At 55.4% G+C, this 16,251-nt stretch overlaps 1 protein-coding gene across 1 annotated transcript in view; it reads right to left on the bottom strand.

Moving 5' to 3' along the window:
- PREX1 (phosphatidylinositol-3,4,5-trisphosphate dependent Rac exchange factor 1) overlaps window positions 1-16,251 on the bottom strand; it is a gene marked incomplete at its 5' end in the record, with an annotated part of 175,206 nt that overhangs the window by 27,171 nt on the left and 131,784 nt on the right. The window contains 7 exons of the mRNA XM_080813368.1: window positions 1,825-1,918; window positions 2,632-2,768; window positions 5,391-5,476; window positions 7,183-7,331; window positions 7,706-7,798; window positions 9,453-9,595; window positions 14,039-14,111. Of these exons, the coding sequence (XP_080669494.1) occupies window positions 1,825-1,918; window positions 2,632-2,768; window positions 5,391-5,476; window positions 7,183-7,331; window positions 7,706-7,798; window positions 9,453-9,595; window positions 14,039-14,111 (775 nt within the window). The remainder of the gene's footprint in view (window positions 1-1,824; window positions 1,919-2,631; window positions 2,769-5,390; window positions 5,477-7,182; window positions 7,332-7,705; window positions 7,799-9,452; window positions 9,596-14,038; window positions 14,112-16,251) is intronic.

Here is a 16,251-nt window from a genome sequence, read left to right as displayed (position 1 = left end):
CCTCTCAGAGGGTATAAAGCAGGCTCAGCCTCTCCTCCCTCCATCAGCCTGTCCCCTCCAGGACCCCTCTGCTGGGCTATGTGCTTCACCAGGAAGGGGACGCCTCCCCAAACAACCCCCTAAACTGCGTTCTTCACTGACCCTGAATGTACCAGCAAGGAGCCCACAGATGTCAGATGCAGAGGCATCCAGAGCCCCTACTCTTCCCACAGCCTCTGCCTCCACCTCCAGCCCAGTGGAAATATAGGGCAGAATCCAGAGAAGCAACTGGCGAAAACAGGTTACTGTTCAAACGACACAATCACTGAGTGCCTGCTATGTGCCAGTTCTGGGCTCCGAGGATCCAGCAAGGAAGAGAGCAAACAAAACCCTGCCCTCGTGGGTTTTATGCACTAGCGGGGAAATCAACAGACAAACAGCTGTATGATATGTTAACAATACTTGCAGTGAAGAAAAATAAAATGGGATGAGGAGACCCTGAGGAAAAGAAAGGGTTTAGCCAGGGTGCTCAGGGGGCCTCCCTGACGAGGTGACATTTGAGCAGAGCTGACAGAGATGAAGAGCATGAGGTAAGAAGTACTCTGGAGGAGAGCATCTGAGGCAGGCGGGACTACAAGTGCAAAGGCCCTGGGGCAGGAATCCATTTGGTATTTGAGAGCAAGAGACTGGAGTGGATAGAGCAGAGAACTCAAGATGAAAAGTGCTGGGAGGTATGGCTGGGGCTAGAAGACCATGAAGGGGAGGACTCGGTCTTTGCCTGGAGTAGGGTGGGAGCCACTGGAAGATTCTGTTCTGTTTTTTGAGAAAAGCCTATGGGAGGCAGAAGTAAGGCAGGAGAGGGAGAAGAGTGAGCAGGCTAGTGCAGGGGTCCTGGTAAGAAATGATGGTGGCTTAGGCCAGGCAGTGACGGAGGGGGTGGGACGTGGTCAGATTCTGGACGCGGGAGGAAGGTAGGGCAACAGGTGTGCTACCGGGATCAAGGTGCAGGGCGAGAGGAGAGAGAGAACAGTCAAGACATACTCTGGGGTTTGGGGCCTAAGAATCTGGGAAGGATGTAAGTGTAAGGGACACTTACAGGAGGACCGGGTTTCGGCGGGGGGCGGGGGGGGTGGGCTTTCAATCTGGGCCATGCTAAGTGTGCCGTGCCTGATGGACATTCCAGGCTGGCAGGTAGAACGATGGGTCTGGAGCCCAGAGCTGAGGCTGGGCTAGGGATAAATAAAGATGGGAGCTCGTGGTGGACAGAACACTGGCCCCGGACAGAAGCCTGTGCCCCAAGCACTGGACCCTATAAGTATGATGTTCCATGGCGGCGGGGGGCAGGTTACAGTTGCAGATGGAACTAAGTTTGTTAAATGACTGGTTTTATAATAAACAGATTATCCTGGGTTATCCAGATGAGCCCAGCGCGACCACGTGGTCCTTCCATGGGGAAGATGGAGGCAGGAGAGTCAGAATTAGAGAGAGAGCAGGATGAGAACTCCGGCCAATGCCACCGGCTCTGAAGATGGGGGCAGGGACCATGTGCCCAGGAATGCAGGCAGCTTCTAGAAGCTGTAACAGGCAAGTACACGGAGTCTCCCCTCAAGCCCCAGAAAGGAGCAGAGCTCCATGGACACCTGGCGGATGGCCCAGCAAGACTCGGTGTGGATGTCTGGTCTCCAGTGCTGTGGGGTTATGAATGTGTGTGTGGGGCTCAGTGTTACAGCGGCGAGCAGACAGGAACCCAGAGCTGACAGCACCACCACGGCCTGGCCAGGAGCAGGGGGAAGCATGGACACAGAAGAGGACACTCTCGGACACACGGCCCACCTGTCCCATTACCTGAGTCGGACTGCGGGTCCTCACCGGGGGCCTCCTGGCTGGCTTGGGCCTCCTGGGCATCCTCATGGGTGTGGTAGACCCACTGGTACAGACCCTACCAGAAGGGCAGAGTAAGAGGGCGCTGCGACCCCAGGAGCCCCGGGAGGAACGGATAGGGCTGCAGGGCAAGCCGTTCCCTGACTCCACAGCCCAGGCTTCTAGCCTGCTGGTGACACCACCTTTGGGAGTCCTCCAAGACTCTGCTCTGGAACCTTCCTGAGGGACCTCCAGTCATACTCAGACCTCACCCTCTAGAGTCTATGCTCCGCAGAGAAGCCAGGGTGGGGGGAGCCTCTGAAAACAGAGGTCAGACCCATGGTAGCAGACTCCCTGTCTCTCCTACAGCCCCAGAGCCCACGGACATGCCAGGCACATAGCAGGTGTTCAATTAACGCTTACTAGAAGAAACAGTGAAGGCCTATCCCCCTCCCCAGGACCCCGGCCCCCACCCCAACTAGAACATCAACTTTTACCATCAACTCTCTGCCCAATGTGCCTATGCGGTAAGAAAGGAGGGTCTTATCACACCCATGTCTCAGCTGTGACCATCGAGACTGTGAGGTATCACGGCCCAATTCCTCCAGCTCGGGGAGACAGAGCGGGCAAGACCCCGAGCCCAGCTCAGCCATGCACGGTAGGCAGCCCCACCCGACCCCACCCCAAACGCTGTGCTGCCTTCAGGCTTCTTCGCAAGGAAGGAGGCGGCCCTCAGCCCCCTGCCCCACAGAGCAGGGCTCCCCTGATCCCCTCGGCTGCTGGCTGGCTCACCAGGGCCTCTTCTTGATGGTTCCGGAATGCCTGGAAGTGCTCCAGGACCTCCTGTGCGCCTTCGCTCACCACATTGTTGCCATTGACCTTGAGGATGCACTGGCCAGCACAGAGCCCTGCGGCCGCAGCCTCGGAGCCTAAGGGGACAGGAGTGTGTGAGGGTGGAGGCAAGGCAGAGAGCCTGGGGCAGCGGCAGGCAAGGGCAAGTAACCAGATGAACGCTGTCCCCCACCCCACACACCGCCCCAACCCCCCAAACACACCCCAGACATTCCACCCCCATCCATCCCGCCCTCAAGCCACTCTCCATCCCACTCCAATAGGCAGGACAGGGACTGGCATTCCCATTTCGCAGAAGAGGGCACTGAGGCTCAGAGAAGTAGCAGCGAGCCCAAGGTCAACACAGCAAGGAAGGCTGGATGTGAACCTGGTACATTCCTCTCTCAAGCTTCATCGCCTTTAAAATCCCTCAACAACCTGTGATACTGTGCAGGATCAGCCCCATTTTGCAGACAGGGAAACAAAGGTGTAGAGAGGCAGTGACTCTCTCAGGGTCACCTGGTGAAGAGAAGCCAGGATCCGAACCGAGGCCTACCGGACTTCAAGTACCTGCTTTTCCTGCCATATCCCGACTCCCAAACTACAGGTCTTGGCCCCCAGGGCTTTATGTGGTTAATATGAAGAGTCTGGAAATACAAATGAATGCCAAGCCCCATCCGTGCCTGCCTGGGAGAAGATCGGGCCTATTTGGTGCGATGGTGACAAGTACTGGCCTGGACCCAGGGGCTGGCCTTCAAAACCTGGCTCTGCCACTGACCAACTGTGTGACCTCTGGCATGCTCCCCAACCTCTCTGTGCCTTGGTCTCCTCATCTGTCAAAGGAGGACACTAATAATGTGTACTCATCGGGTTCTCGAGAGATTCGGGGAGTTAAAAGTGTAAAGCATTTAGCTCCAGGCCCTGCTCTTAGTAAGTGCTCAAGAAATATTAGCTGTTTTACTATTTTAGCCTGGTTTACCCACAAACACCTGTTCTTCTCTTGCGGCTGCTACAAGGCCGACGTTTAGGGCCAGGTGAGTCTCTTCTGTGCCCCTGTCCATGCAGGCTCCGGATGCCAGCCTCCCTGGTCTCCACCCGTGAGAGCCCAGCAGGACCCCAACCCCTTGTTCTGACAACTAGAGTCGTCAGAGAGCACCAGACACCCCTTGCAGGGTGAAAGTGCCCTGCAGTCCAGAACTGTTGCTTTAAAGAAAAAATAAAAACCCACTTTAAAATACTTAACAGAGGGGCGCCTGGGTGGCTCAGTGGGTTAGAGCCCCTGTCTTCAGCTCAGGTCATGATCCCAGGGTCCTGGGATCGAGCCCCACATCGGGCTCTCTGCTCAGTGGGGAGCCTGCTTCCCCCCTCTCTCTGCCTGCCTCTCTATTTGTGATCTCTGTCTGTCAAATAAATAAATAAAATATTTAAAAAATAAAATAAAATAGGGGCACCTGAGTGGCTCAGTGGGTTAATCCTCTGCCTTCGGCTCAGGTCCTGATCCCAGGGTCCTGGGATCGAGCCCCACATCGGGCTGCCTCCTCAGTGGGGAGCCTGTTTCTCCCTCTCTCTCTGCCTGCCTACTTGTGATCTCTCTCTCTGTGTCAAATAAATAAATAAATAATCTTTAAAAAATAATAATAATAAAATAAAATAGTTAACAGAGGGGCGGCTGGGTGGCTCAGTCATTAAGCGTTTGCCTGGGATAGAGCCCCGCATTGGGCTCCCTGCTCAGCAGGAAACCTACTTTTCCCTCTCCCTCTGCAGCTCCCCCTGCTTGTGTTCCCTCTCTCGCTATGTCTCTTTCTGTCAAATAAATAAATAAAATCTTTTAAAATATAAAATAAAATAAAATAGTTAACAGACTCTTGGTAGCTTTCTGCCGTGATACGCATTTTCTTTCATCAACTCATGTTACAAGTACAACTATGACCATGAAAGTAGATAGTTCATGTTTCAACTTAAAAAGTGCGGCCCTGGGGCACCTGGGTGGCTCAGTGGGTTAAAGCCTCTGCTTTCAGCTCAGGTCATGATCTCAGGGTCCTGGGAACGAGCCCCACATCGGGCTTCCTCCTCAGCGGGGAGCCTGCTTCTCCCTCTCCCTCTGCCTGCTGCTCTGCCTACTTCTCCACTCTCTGATTCTGTCAAATAAATAAATAAAAATATTTAAAAAAAAAAAAAAAAGTGCGGCCCTCAGGGGCGCCTGGGTGGCTCAGTGAGCTAAGCCTCTGCTTTTGGCTCAGGTCCTGGGATTGAGCCCCATATCGGGCTCTCTGCTCAGCGGGGAGCCTGCTTCACCCTCTCTCTCTGCCTGCCTCTCTGCCTACTTGCGATCTCTCTCCCTCTGTCAAATAAATAAAATCTAAAAAAATAAAATAAAAGTGCGGCCCTCAGATACGAAGAGGGTTCGGAGCCTAGAACTTCAGACCTATGTGGTCTTGTCTCCCAGAGGGAGTGGCCCTCTAACCAGCATGCAAGGGGGAGGCAGCACGAGAACAGACTGACTGTTGGCCCTCGGGCTGGACTGGACCACAGAACTGTGGCCAAAATTCCTACTTCTGGCTTCCTTTAAAAACTCATTCCTACCTGGTCATAACGAGCTTGAGCTGAGGGAAAATGAACCTCTTTGAAAGTGAGCACGTCCTTTCTCACCTTGCCATAGTCCCCACCGTTCCCTATGCATTCCCATCAGCTGTCTGAGCCCCTCTGTCTGCTGGGCTCACCTCTGCCCACGGCATAGACGCATGGCGGGGCAGCTCCACGGATCTGGAAGCACAGAGCCTCTGGATGGTCGGGAACTTTGATGATCCTGCACCAGGAAGAAGCAGCCGTAAGAGAAAGCAGCATTTCACCTAGGAGCCCAGGGGGCCACCCGGGGAGCCCCTGTCTCCCAGGCTTCGGGGAAATCTAGCCCAAAGGTGTAGCAATGCCAGACTCTGGGCTCTCAAGGAGATAGACAAACCTCATTTAACTGGAGCCCATACCCCCCGGCATCTTTACTGACTCAGAACCACCCGTCCTGCCCTTGGAGACTGAATCCACACACAGAAATCCCAGGTCACCCTCCTAATGCCTTCTCTGTCACCCTCTCAGTGAGAGGGGGCCCCCGGGTGTTCAAACTAGCCCCTCGGGCAGTGAATATTTTGTTCAACAATCACAGATGGGAGGGTGAGAAGTGACCACAACATCTTGGTGCTGACTGCAGAAAAATGCCCACTAGTGTCCCCTAGAGGACACAGTTCGCAAGGCCGGGTCTTGGCCTTTCCACAAGTGGAAGGCCAGAGCAGAGTGAGCAGAGCCCGCCCGAGGCTGTGCGGTGGGCGACACTGTCCCAGAGGCTTCGATGCAGCTACGTGCTTCCCCGTCAAGGGCGTGCACCCCACGGTGGGGCTCAGGATCATCCTCCCATCCCCACCTGCCAGATAAAACCACCTCGGGAGCCTGTTCTCAAACCCCAGGCACTTCCAGAACTTGAAGCAGGCACATTCCCCTGGGCGATTTCTGCCATTTCCACACACCAAGCTATCAATCATCTTCCCTAAATTGGCTCGCCTTTCTCACTGAAAGAATCATAGTTAAAACTTTCCATCACTCCCCTCAATAGGAAACTGGGAGCATTTGCCTTAAATAGAAGAGAGAAATAAAACCCAAATGCACAATTTCTAAAATAGAAAATGCTTCTCCCTGCACCTATATCTGGCATCGACCGCTTCTCACCACCTCCACGGCCACCACACAGCCTCCTCGCCACTCCCCTACTTCCACCTTTGCCCCTGACAAGCTAGTCTCCACCTGCAGCTGGGGGACTCTTCCCAGAAGCTGTGTCACATCATGCCCTGCCTCTGCTCAGAACCTTCCGGCGGCTCCATGGTCCTTACCATGGGCACAAAGTCCTACAAGGCCTGGCCTCCATTGTCTGGTCGACCTCATCACCTACCCTTCCCTCTCTCTCACTCTACTCCACCCCATCAGCCTTTTCACTGTTCCTCAAAGATACAAGCCACAGTTCCACCCCAGGACCTTTGCACTGGCTGTCTCCTCTGCCCGGAACACTCTTCCTCCCCTTGACTCCCTCCCTTCCCTCCTCGGTCTTCACCTCAGTTCCCCACAGCATCTCCCTGGCTGCCATCCTTCCACACGAGCTCTTTTCTTTCCCAGCTGGAGAGACTGGCCCAGGCTTACTACCACCTGGTTCACTACGTCTCTCACTTCTCTGTTTTGTTTTTTTTTGTGTGTCTCCTGCCCCACCTAGACTGAGAGGTATGAAGGATAGGAATGTGTCCATCCAGACATGCCTGCATCCCCAGGGCCTGGAACGCCACTCCGCACATAGTAGATGCTCAGTAAACATCTCCTGAAGGGATGAAAGTAGCAACCTCGTGTCACGTGCCCTAGAATGGGCCCCATTCACGGGGAACCAGGACAGCTCGGGCCCCCACCACCACCCCGGGCACTCGGGCAACTCCTTAGGCTGAGAGGAAGACGGGTCGGACACCCCATCACGGCGACACTCACTCTTTGGCCTTGGTGGCTACCAGGAGGCGCAGTGGGCGGCGGGAGCAGAAAGACTGGTTGAGGATGGACTCCACCTCCGCAAAGGGCCTCAGGAACACCAGATCCTCGTTGATGGAGTAGATCTTCCTCCCCACCTGCAGGCCGGCCATCTTGGCGGAGGAGGTGGAGGAGACACGCACACCAGGTCACTAGCCTTCCTTTCCTCCTCACCTCGGAGCCCTGGCTGCATTTCGGCAGCACACAGCCAGCCCAGGGGCTGAGCACACCCCGAGTGGGCCCCCCAGGGCAACATCGCTCCCCGCTGTGGTGAGCAATTAAGAAACCTGCTTTTCTCCTGCGCCTCCCCACAGGGCCACGAGGGGAGCTCGTGGAATACAGGCTGGGAGACCAGCCCGAGCTGGGGACTCACTCGCGGCTCCCTCTAGAGAGCGCAGGGGAGCCCATCCTGGCCTGAGCATGCCCACAAGACCACGAGCAGGGAGGAACCATGGACACTGCGGGTGGCCCCCCTGGGAGGCCTCACCTCGGCCAGTGAGCCCCGCTGGACTGACTTCACCACCACGGCCTTGTTCTTCTCCTCGATGTCAAAGCCATAGTCCTCCTCCTGGGGTAGGATCTGAGGGCCCAAGGCAGGAGAGACCTGGTGAGATGCTGAGGGGGGCCGGCAGCCAGCGCCCCCCTCGGTCCCCACGAGACTATGATCCTACCAGCTCCGCATGCCCCAGCCCTCCAGGGACTAGGGGTGCACAACAGCATGAACTTAAATACAAAGAGCACCCAGTACACAGTAGGTGCTCAATACATACCTGTCCAGGGAGGACACACCACCTAGCTCGCGCCTCAGCCTGGTGCTGATTGCATCCTTTTTACTTTTCACTCTTGTCTCCTCTGTCTCCTCCCAACCCGAGCACCGAGTCTGCTCCATTATACACCACTGTCCCCCCAACTGCAGGCAAACTGTACGTGCTCAGTAACAATCCGCTGGCTTAATGAATAAAACAGATCCAATGGTGTCCAGCCACCAAGAACTTGGGGACGGGAAAGGAGTTTAGGGAGAAGCAGTCCTTCCCGCTGCAGGGTGGCAGGCAGGTTGGGAAGTTTGGGGGTTCTGTGGGCAGGGGGAATGCCAGAGAAATGCATTTACTTGTTCAACAAATATTTGCTGAGCTGCTGCCTGTGATACGAGCCAGGTGCTTTACAGGGCACCGGAAACAGTGCTGGACGAGACACACAGTCCCTGCCCTGCTACGGCCGACCATCTAGTGGGGAAGACAGACTACAGACAAATGAGCGAGGAGATACAGAACGCGATGCAGGCAGTGTATACAGTCTGAGTTCAAATAAAGCTCTTAAAGGGACAGACTGGTGTGGCAGGGGTCCCAGAGGAGGAGTTAACTGAGCTGAGACCTGAATGAAATGAGGAACAGAACTTTATGAAACTGGAAAAAGTGTTCTGGGCAGAGGGCACAGCACGTGCAAAGGCCCTGAGTCAGGCCCATAGTACTCAAGGATAAGACAGGAGATTGGAGTGGCTGGGGTCGGGTGAAGGAGGGGAGATGAAGCTGGAGAGATAGGGAGAGTCTTATAGACCGTGATAAGAGACTGGATTTCATCCCAAGTGTGATAGGGAGCACGGGTGGGCTTTCTAGTGGGAAAAATGGGAATCCCCATATTTATGGGCCCCCTGTAAGCATCACATGAGAGAAGTTAATGGTGCCATCTTCCTATGAGTCGGACGTCAGCCCCAACTCTGGCTGTAGCAGGAGACCTAAGCTGCTGAGCCTCCCTCTCGCCACCTCCTGTGGACCAGGCATGAAGGCAGAGGCTGCTGATCACCAGAAGGCAGAGAAGCAGGACCTGGAGGGCAAGGCTGGACAGACAGCTGGGCGGGCTGGTAAATGTTCCCCGCAGCTGTAAGGGTATTTACAGCAACTGCACACGGACAGGGCGCTGCCAGCAGACCTAAGGCTTTGCATAGGATCTGGGATGAGTCATTTCAGGGGCCAACCTCTCCGCATGACACTAAGCTGGGACGTGGGGTGGACGGGGGCGGGGGGGCAGATGGGGGAAGAAGGAAAGGAAAAGAAAGGGAGCCAGCAAGCCTGATCTCTCCATAAAGAAGGTAGTCTTGGCCCATGAAGGGTAGAAGCCCCATCCTCAGGTGCTCCGAGTCGAGCCCAACTTTTCTAGCCGTAATCGGCAGGTCACTCCGCTCCCGGGCTGCAGCCAGGCCCAGGGAGGCAGAGGTAGCCCTTGCCCTCTGCTCCTACCAGCAGGCGCTTGGCCAGGATGTTCTCCACCAGCTTGAAGTCGTTGCGAAGCTGTTTGTTCTTGCTGCTGGTTCCCTCCATCTCCTCGTCTGCGTGGAAGCGGAAGTACTGGGACTCATCCTTGAACTCACTCTTCTCCAGCACTGCAAACCCACAGACGCGCAGCACAAGGTCAGGCTCAGAGGGAAGGCTCAGCAGCACTTGCCAACTGGCAACCACAGGCCGGAGCCAACCCCGAGACAAGTTTGCTTTGGCAAGCATGGTGTTTTATTAAAGGGAATCATGTGCCAACCCTAACGGGTGAGGATACTTCGCACAGATGTCTGGCTTTCTGACGTCTCTTGAAAAATCTGAACTTGCCCCACCTGCTATAAAAGACATATTACAAAGCCGCAGGAACAGAAACAGTGTGGAATTATGGCAGAAACAGATAAAGAGCCAGGGGAAGAAAACGGAAATCACATAAGAGGACCGTGTGTTTATGGGAACTTAGCCTATGATAATGATGGTCACGGGGAGGACTGCAGAGCATGTAGGAAAAAACTGACTCACTGGGGAGAAAAAAATAAAATTGGATCCCTACCTCAAACCATGTATCACAATAAATTCCTGATGGATGAAAGACCTAAATATGAACAGGGAAACTAACGCTCACCAAACAAAATGCAAAATATCTTTGTCCTAGGGCAGAAAAAGATTTCATACATGACCTCCCCCAAAAAGCAGTATCATGAAATTAAGGGCTTTAGTTCAATAACAAGACTGTAGGCAAATGGCAGATTCAAAAAAAATCATAATGTCTAAAGCCAACAAGGAGCAAATATCTAGAACATAAAACAAACACCAACAAATCCACCAGAGATAGCTGGGAAACCACGATGAGACACTTCAGAATGAGGATTAGCAAGCTCATGCCCTATAACCCAGAGCCCACCCACTCCCTCTTTTTATAAATAAAGTTTTATTAAAACACAACCACATCTATTTATTTACTTATTGTCTGGGGCTGCTTTCATTCCACAGTGACCGACAGAGCTGACTGTGAAAGGCTGTATGGCCCACAAAGCCTACAATATTTACTATTTGGGCCTTAACAGGAGAAATTTTCTGACCTCTGTTCTAGAAGGCGGAAAAATGGATACAAATAACCAGTCACAACCAGTGATCTGGTCCCTGTAGGTTAGAATTTAACTAAGTCTCTTCCAGTGCTGGGCACGGCAGGGATGGGGGTTGCAGGCTTAGGTGCGGTTACTCCTCAGACCAGGATGGACTGGCTGCACCCCTTTTACAGGTAGGGAGACTAAGGCCCAGAGAAGCTAAATGAACTGCACAAGGTCACAGAGAGGGCAGGGCGGGGGCAGGGGAGAATTGCAGCAAGGGGAAATCCAGGCTCGGTGGGGGAAGGGCGGTGTTTGGAGTCATGAAAGAAGGAAAACCGGCTGCCTGAGGTTCAAGATGTCCCCACCATCCCTGAAGACAGAGGCTGTCTACAGATTTGGTGACTACATGCAAAGCAGCAGGAGGCGATCCTTTCTTTCTCCTTCCTTCCCAGGACCTCAAGCTGTTTGCGTCTTCCTCCCATCACCCCCACTACCTCTTCGGAGAAAATAGACGCGCAAATTGCTGTTTTTGCCCAGAACAGGGGAGCCAGGCCTCAGGGGCCGGCTGGCTTCACATCCACTATAAACACGAGGCGGACAGACTCTGGGAGTGGGAGGAGGAAGCACGATGTTGTGTCTTGGCTGAAATGTCTGGGGAAAGAGCTGGAATCCCCGAGTCCAGGACCACAGCCAGGTGAGGTCCCACCACCCACTGACGCAGGTTTCCCTCAAGGCCACTGGCCGGGCTCAGACCCCTGCCAGCCCCTGCCCGACCTCACATCCTCTGGGCCTCTCTGAGCCTCCACGTGCTCATCTGGGGGGACCCTGACAGCACCAACTTCCAGAGGGATGGGGGATGAGACGGTGAGCTTCAGCTTCCCCATATGTGCTTAAAGACACTTCAGGGCCCGGGAGCTCGGGTCAGACGCCGCAGGAGGCCCCACCCGGGCCCCACCGCCGCCCTCCGCTCTGCCCCCTAACCTGCATTTTGCTGCAGCCACAACCCTGGGATTTGGCCCTTTCCTATTTTAGCTTATTTCTGAGTTCGTGGCAGGGAGCGGGGGAGCAGGGGCTACGCCCTGCAGTTTCTGTCCCTGAGGGGCCCCGAGGGTGTTGGCACTGCCTGGGAGTCCCCCTCCCCCACGCCCCCACCCGCAGAATGTCCTCAGCCAGCAGCCTTCCCAGAATAGCGGCAGGGGTGGACCCCTAATTACTTTCACCCACAAATGAGAGGTTCTGCTCAGCTGATCGGCGGGAAGGATAGAGCTGTCAGAGGGCCCCGCAGGGAACGGAGCGGCTTCTGGGAATGAGGGACTTTGGTGACAGGAGCTGACGGACGGGAATGACTCTGGCTGGGCCTGACCTGCCCATCTTCGCTGGCGAAACGGGCAGCTGGGAGTGCGTCCTAATGCCTAACCGCACAGAGGCATGGGCATGCTGAGCTCAGAGGAGGAGGGGATCCAGTGACAAGATGAGGAAACGGAGGCCCAGAGAGGCCCAGAGGTTTACTGGGAGTCAGCCGAGTCAGGGCTGGAACAAGGCCTGCCGGCTACAGGGCAGGGGATACGCTGGCAAACCTCGCATCCTGTTGAAGCGACAGCAAACCCAGCAGCGAGACTAGGGGTAGAAAACTACGGCCCACTGCCTGTGTTTCTAAATAAAGTTTTATTGGCACACAGCCACGCCCACTTATTGAAGTACTGCCTGTAGCAGCTTCGATGCTGTGATGGCAGAGCTGAGCTGTGACAGACCCCCGTGGCCTACAAAGCCTGAAATATTTAGTATCTGGCCCTTCGCAGGGAGGGTTTGCTAACCTCTGAGCTGGAGCACAAAGCAGAAGCTGGGAGAAGGAATGACCAAGAGACCTTCTAGAATCTCACCCCTCTGCTGCCACCACCAGGGCCCAAGCCACAGCAACTCTCCCATGGGGTCGGAGTCGCTTCTGCGCTGGCCTCTCGACTTCCACCCTCAGCCCCGCAGACGCGCTCCACGGCCCTCCTCTGCTCAGAACCCTGCCGGGCCTCCCAGCACAGCGGGATGAAAGCCGGAGTCCTCCTCACGCGCCCACGCTGCTCCGGAACACGGACTGATTCCACTGCTTGGTGCACGCACACGTGGCTGTGAGCTCCCGGGGACGGGACTCCGGTCTGCCCTGCTCACCGCTCTGTCCCCGGAGCCTAGCACAGTGCCTGCCCTGGGAAGGCAAGGGCTGGAGGCGAGCAGCAGGAACGACCACACGAGGGAAGCGAGGAATTAGTCTGACAGGGAGAGAACAGCTCTGTGAAGAAGCATGAATCCGAGCCAAGCATGGAGATAGGAAGGAGAAAGCCGTGCAGCCCGGGTGCTGGGGGAGGCCTCGGGAGGTGCGAACCAAACAGAAACACCGAGTAAGTCGGGGGTATGAGGCAGGTAGGGCACCCCAGGCCAGGGAAACTGCAAGAGCCAAGGCCCTGGGGAGCGTTCTAGAAGAAAGGCTGGTTGCTGGGAGTTAAGTCTACCCGCCCTGCTGAAAGGGTAGGAGCCTCAGGGCTCCCCCCAGGGCCAGTAAGTGGGAAGGTCACAGAGCTCAGTGACGGAGTGTGCAGCCGGTGAAGCCCGCCAGCCTGGGTTCAAATCCCAGCTCCTACTTGCTGTGTGACCTTGAGCCACTATCTTAACTATCCGGGCTTCCATTTCCTCGATTATAAATAGGGATGATATTAATACCAACATTAAAGACTCAATTCAGTATTAAACTAACGAACCCATGGGGAGTGCTCAGCAGGAGGCCAGACACACGGCGTATCAACTGCTGTGTTAATTTGAAATGGTGACACTGGAACCCGTTCCTCCCTCCGGCCCACCTTCCCACCTCGGGACCATCTCAGGACTGCCCGCCTCTCTACCCCTCTTCCGTGCTTCTCTGGTGGGAAGGAGAGCGACTTATCTAAGGGGTCAGGCCCGGAAAAGCGGTGTGAACGTCCCTGCCAGGCTCCCTTCCTCTCTCACTTACAACCGGCCTGCGCTCTGTCCCCACAGACCCCTCTCTTCTCCTCCATGTGGAAGCCCGTGGGCCAGCCCCGCATGATCTAACCTCGCTGCCCACCCGGAGACCACGTCCCATCCAGGAGAAGGGCCCAGGAAGCCCACAGATTTGACCTCAAAGCCAGTCCATTTTCCCAGCCAACCGTTACCAGCCACCTTGGTCCCTACTGAAGCCCTGAGGTGACGTCACCATCGGGGCAGAAGAGGGAGGGGCGTGGGGTGGGCTTCCTGAGCCACCCCAAGCCCCCCTCGGTCTACAGGCCCACAGAGCCGGCATCTAGCTTGGGCTCCTCCGTGGGCAGGCTGAGCAGCCTCCAGCCCACCACTTGCTCTCTCTGGGCCTCGGTTCCCTCCACTCCCCCATGAAATGCCCCAGGGACCAGGGTCCCTACTAGCTTTTCTGTTCCAGGGCAAACCGCGCCCCCCCCCAGGAGGCTGGGCTGAAGGGAAGGGGCAGATTACCGTGGTGCATGAAGCCATTGTTACACAGGCCCACGCCAAGCGCCACTGCCTCCTCCCGCGTCTGGCAGTCACCCTGGAACAAAACAAGAAGGGGAGGGTGTTAGGTGCACCGACACTGGAGGGGCTGAGCGAGGCTGCGAAAAGCCCACCATCACCCCGAGAATGGAGGCTCCACGGGGGCAGGGATCTGTGTCTGTTTTACATACTGCGGTACTGACCAAACACGTCTATGACTATTAGGAATAAACCCCACACAAGAAAATCAATAGTAGCTGGGATAAAGCCACTGTGTATCGTGCCATAAATACCACAAAGGAGAAATGGAGATCTGATGTGGCAGATATTGTTGGCTGCCTAGGAATAACCCTTTCACCAATACCACGCTAGCAATGAAGCTGTCACCGTTGAAGACAGCAACATATCCATCCAGGGGTTCACAAAACCCAGCTCCCTTGCAGTGAGAGGTGGCCAATGAGATATAAGCAGAAATCACTGGTAGGGAGCTCTGGAAAAACCTGTTGTCCCTGGTCCTTCTTTTTTCTTCCTCCTCCTCCTTGGAATAAAGATGTGATGGCTGGAGCTCCTGCAGTCATCCTAGACCATAATACCAAGGACCAAAACATGCTAAGGATGGCAGAGCAGGAAGAGAGACAGACCCGAAGGTCTCCTGAGGCTGCCCTAGCAGCTCTAGCCCACCCACCTCTAGGCTTCTCTCACAGCAATGGAAAATCAACTCCTAATTTATATCAGCCTCTGTAGTTAGGATCTTTGATACTAGCAATGAAGTCCAAGTCCTAACTGACCTAGCTATAGCCAGCGAGATACCTCGGGAAGGCTACCACGGGATTCTGGAAAATACCTTCCTCCCTGAAAAAAGAGGAAAGCAGTACCACATCCCCTACTGGGGACAAAGTCGCATGAGGAAGTGACTGATATATGTAGGTCTAAGGGGCTATGCAGTGACCAAGGTGGCAGACGATGCTGAGGACAGCAGAGTGAAGGACAGAAGGTTCTTGACATGTGGCATGACTGGTATGGGGCACAATTATCTGCTCAGGCCACTGTTTAGTTGGGTTTTCTGTTCTTGCAAAGGAACACACTCCTAACCGGTACAGCTGAAGTCCGCTTCACCTCTCAGGGCTTTTCCAAGGAAGTGACGTCCAACCCAAAACTGAAGTCATGAACGATCATGGCCCACAGGGCCCGTCTTTGGGGCCGACTCTCCCATGTGGAATGTCGTCTTGATGGGACAGCTCCTCAGTTTTTCTCATACAACTGCCCCACCACCACCAACCCAGGCCAGGGTTGAGGACACACGGTCCGTGCAGAGCTACGGTGATGCCCTCTGCCCCAGGAACGTGACCGGAGGAGGAACCCGAGGACAGGGAACAGCTGGTGTGGTTCTCCCCACAGTGCCCCGAAGAAGGGGCTCTTGGCACCCGCTCCCAAGATGCTGGGCACTTCCTGGTGCCAGTGCTTTGTGAGGCTGGGTCCTGGGTCTCCCCTAACTCTGTGGGGGCTCTTTACCCTTTACCATCTGCTCTTTTCTTCCCCCTTCCCTTTAGTCAGCCAGAATCTGTTTCTGGTCCGTGCAAACCCCACAATCTCAGTTCATCAGGGAAACCATGTGAGTTGTGTGGCACGGCTGGGGATGCGGGGGATGGGCAGAACAGCTGGGTGGCAGACAGAGAAAACAGCATGGACAAAGGTCCAGGGGTGGGACAAAGCCTGCGTCACAAAAGGCAGCCCCGCCACCAGGGAGGGGGTGAGTGCGCTCCATCAGGACAAGGAGTTTGATCTGCTGTGTTCCCTGTGGAATCCCAAGGGCTTAGAACTCAGGCCTGGCATACAGGAGGTGCTCAATAAATATCTGGCAATTGAATAAAGTTGCTGTCAGCAGGGGCCAAATCATGTAGGAGCTTGCGGCCACAGTCAGTGAGCTTCAGCTACATTCAGATGGCCGCGGGGCCCAACAACCGCTCATGGAACGGACTCCCGAAGCGAGAAGGGGCTTCGAGAGGCCGTCGCCTCGACTGTCCCCCACCTACTCTGCCAGCCACCGAGGGGCCAGGGAGAGACTTGCCCAGCTAAAGGAGAAACAAATGCCAGGGGCTGCAGGACTCAGAGCACGGGGCCTGAGGGAGCCACTGGCCTCCGGATGTCACGCCTTGGCCGACTCGAGGAAGACAAATCTCTCCCGTGGGACCCCAGGC

This window comes from Martes martes (assembly GCF_963455335.1).
Source record: "Martes martes genome assembly, chromosome: 9".
NCBI classification, from domain to species: Eukaryota; Metazoa; Chordata; class Mammalia; order Carnivora; family Mustelidae; genus Martes; species Martes martes.
The sequence above is the reverse complement of the archived record's forward strand: the minus strand, read 5'-3'. Positions and strand labels throughout refer to the sequence as shown.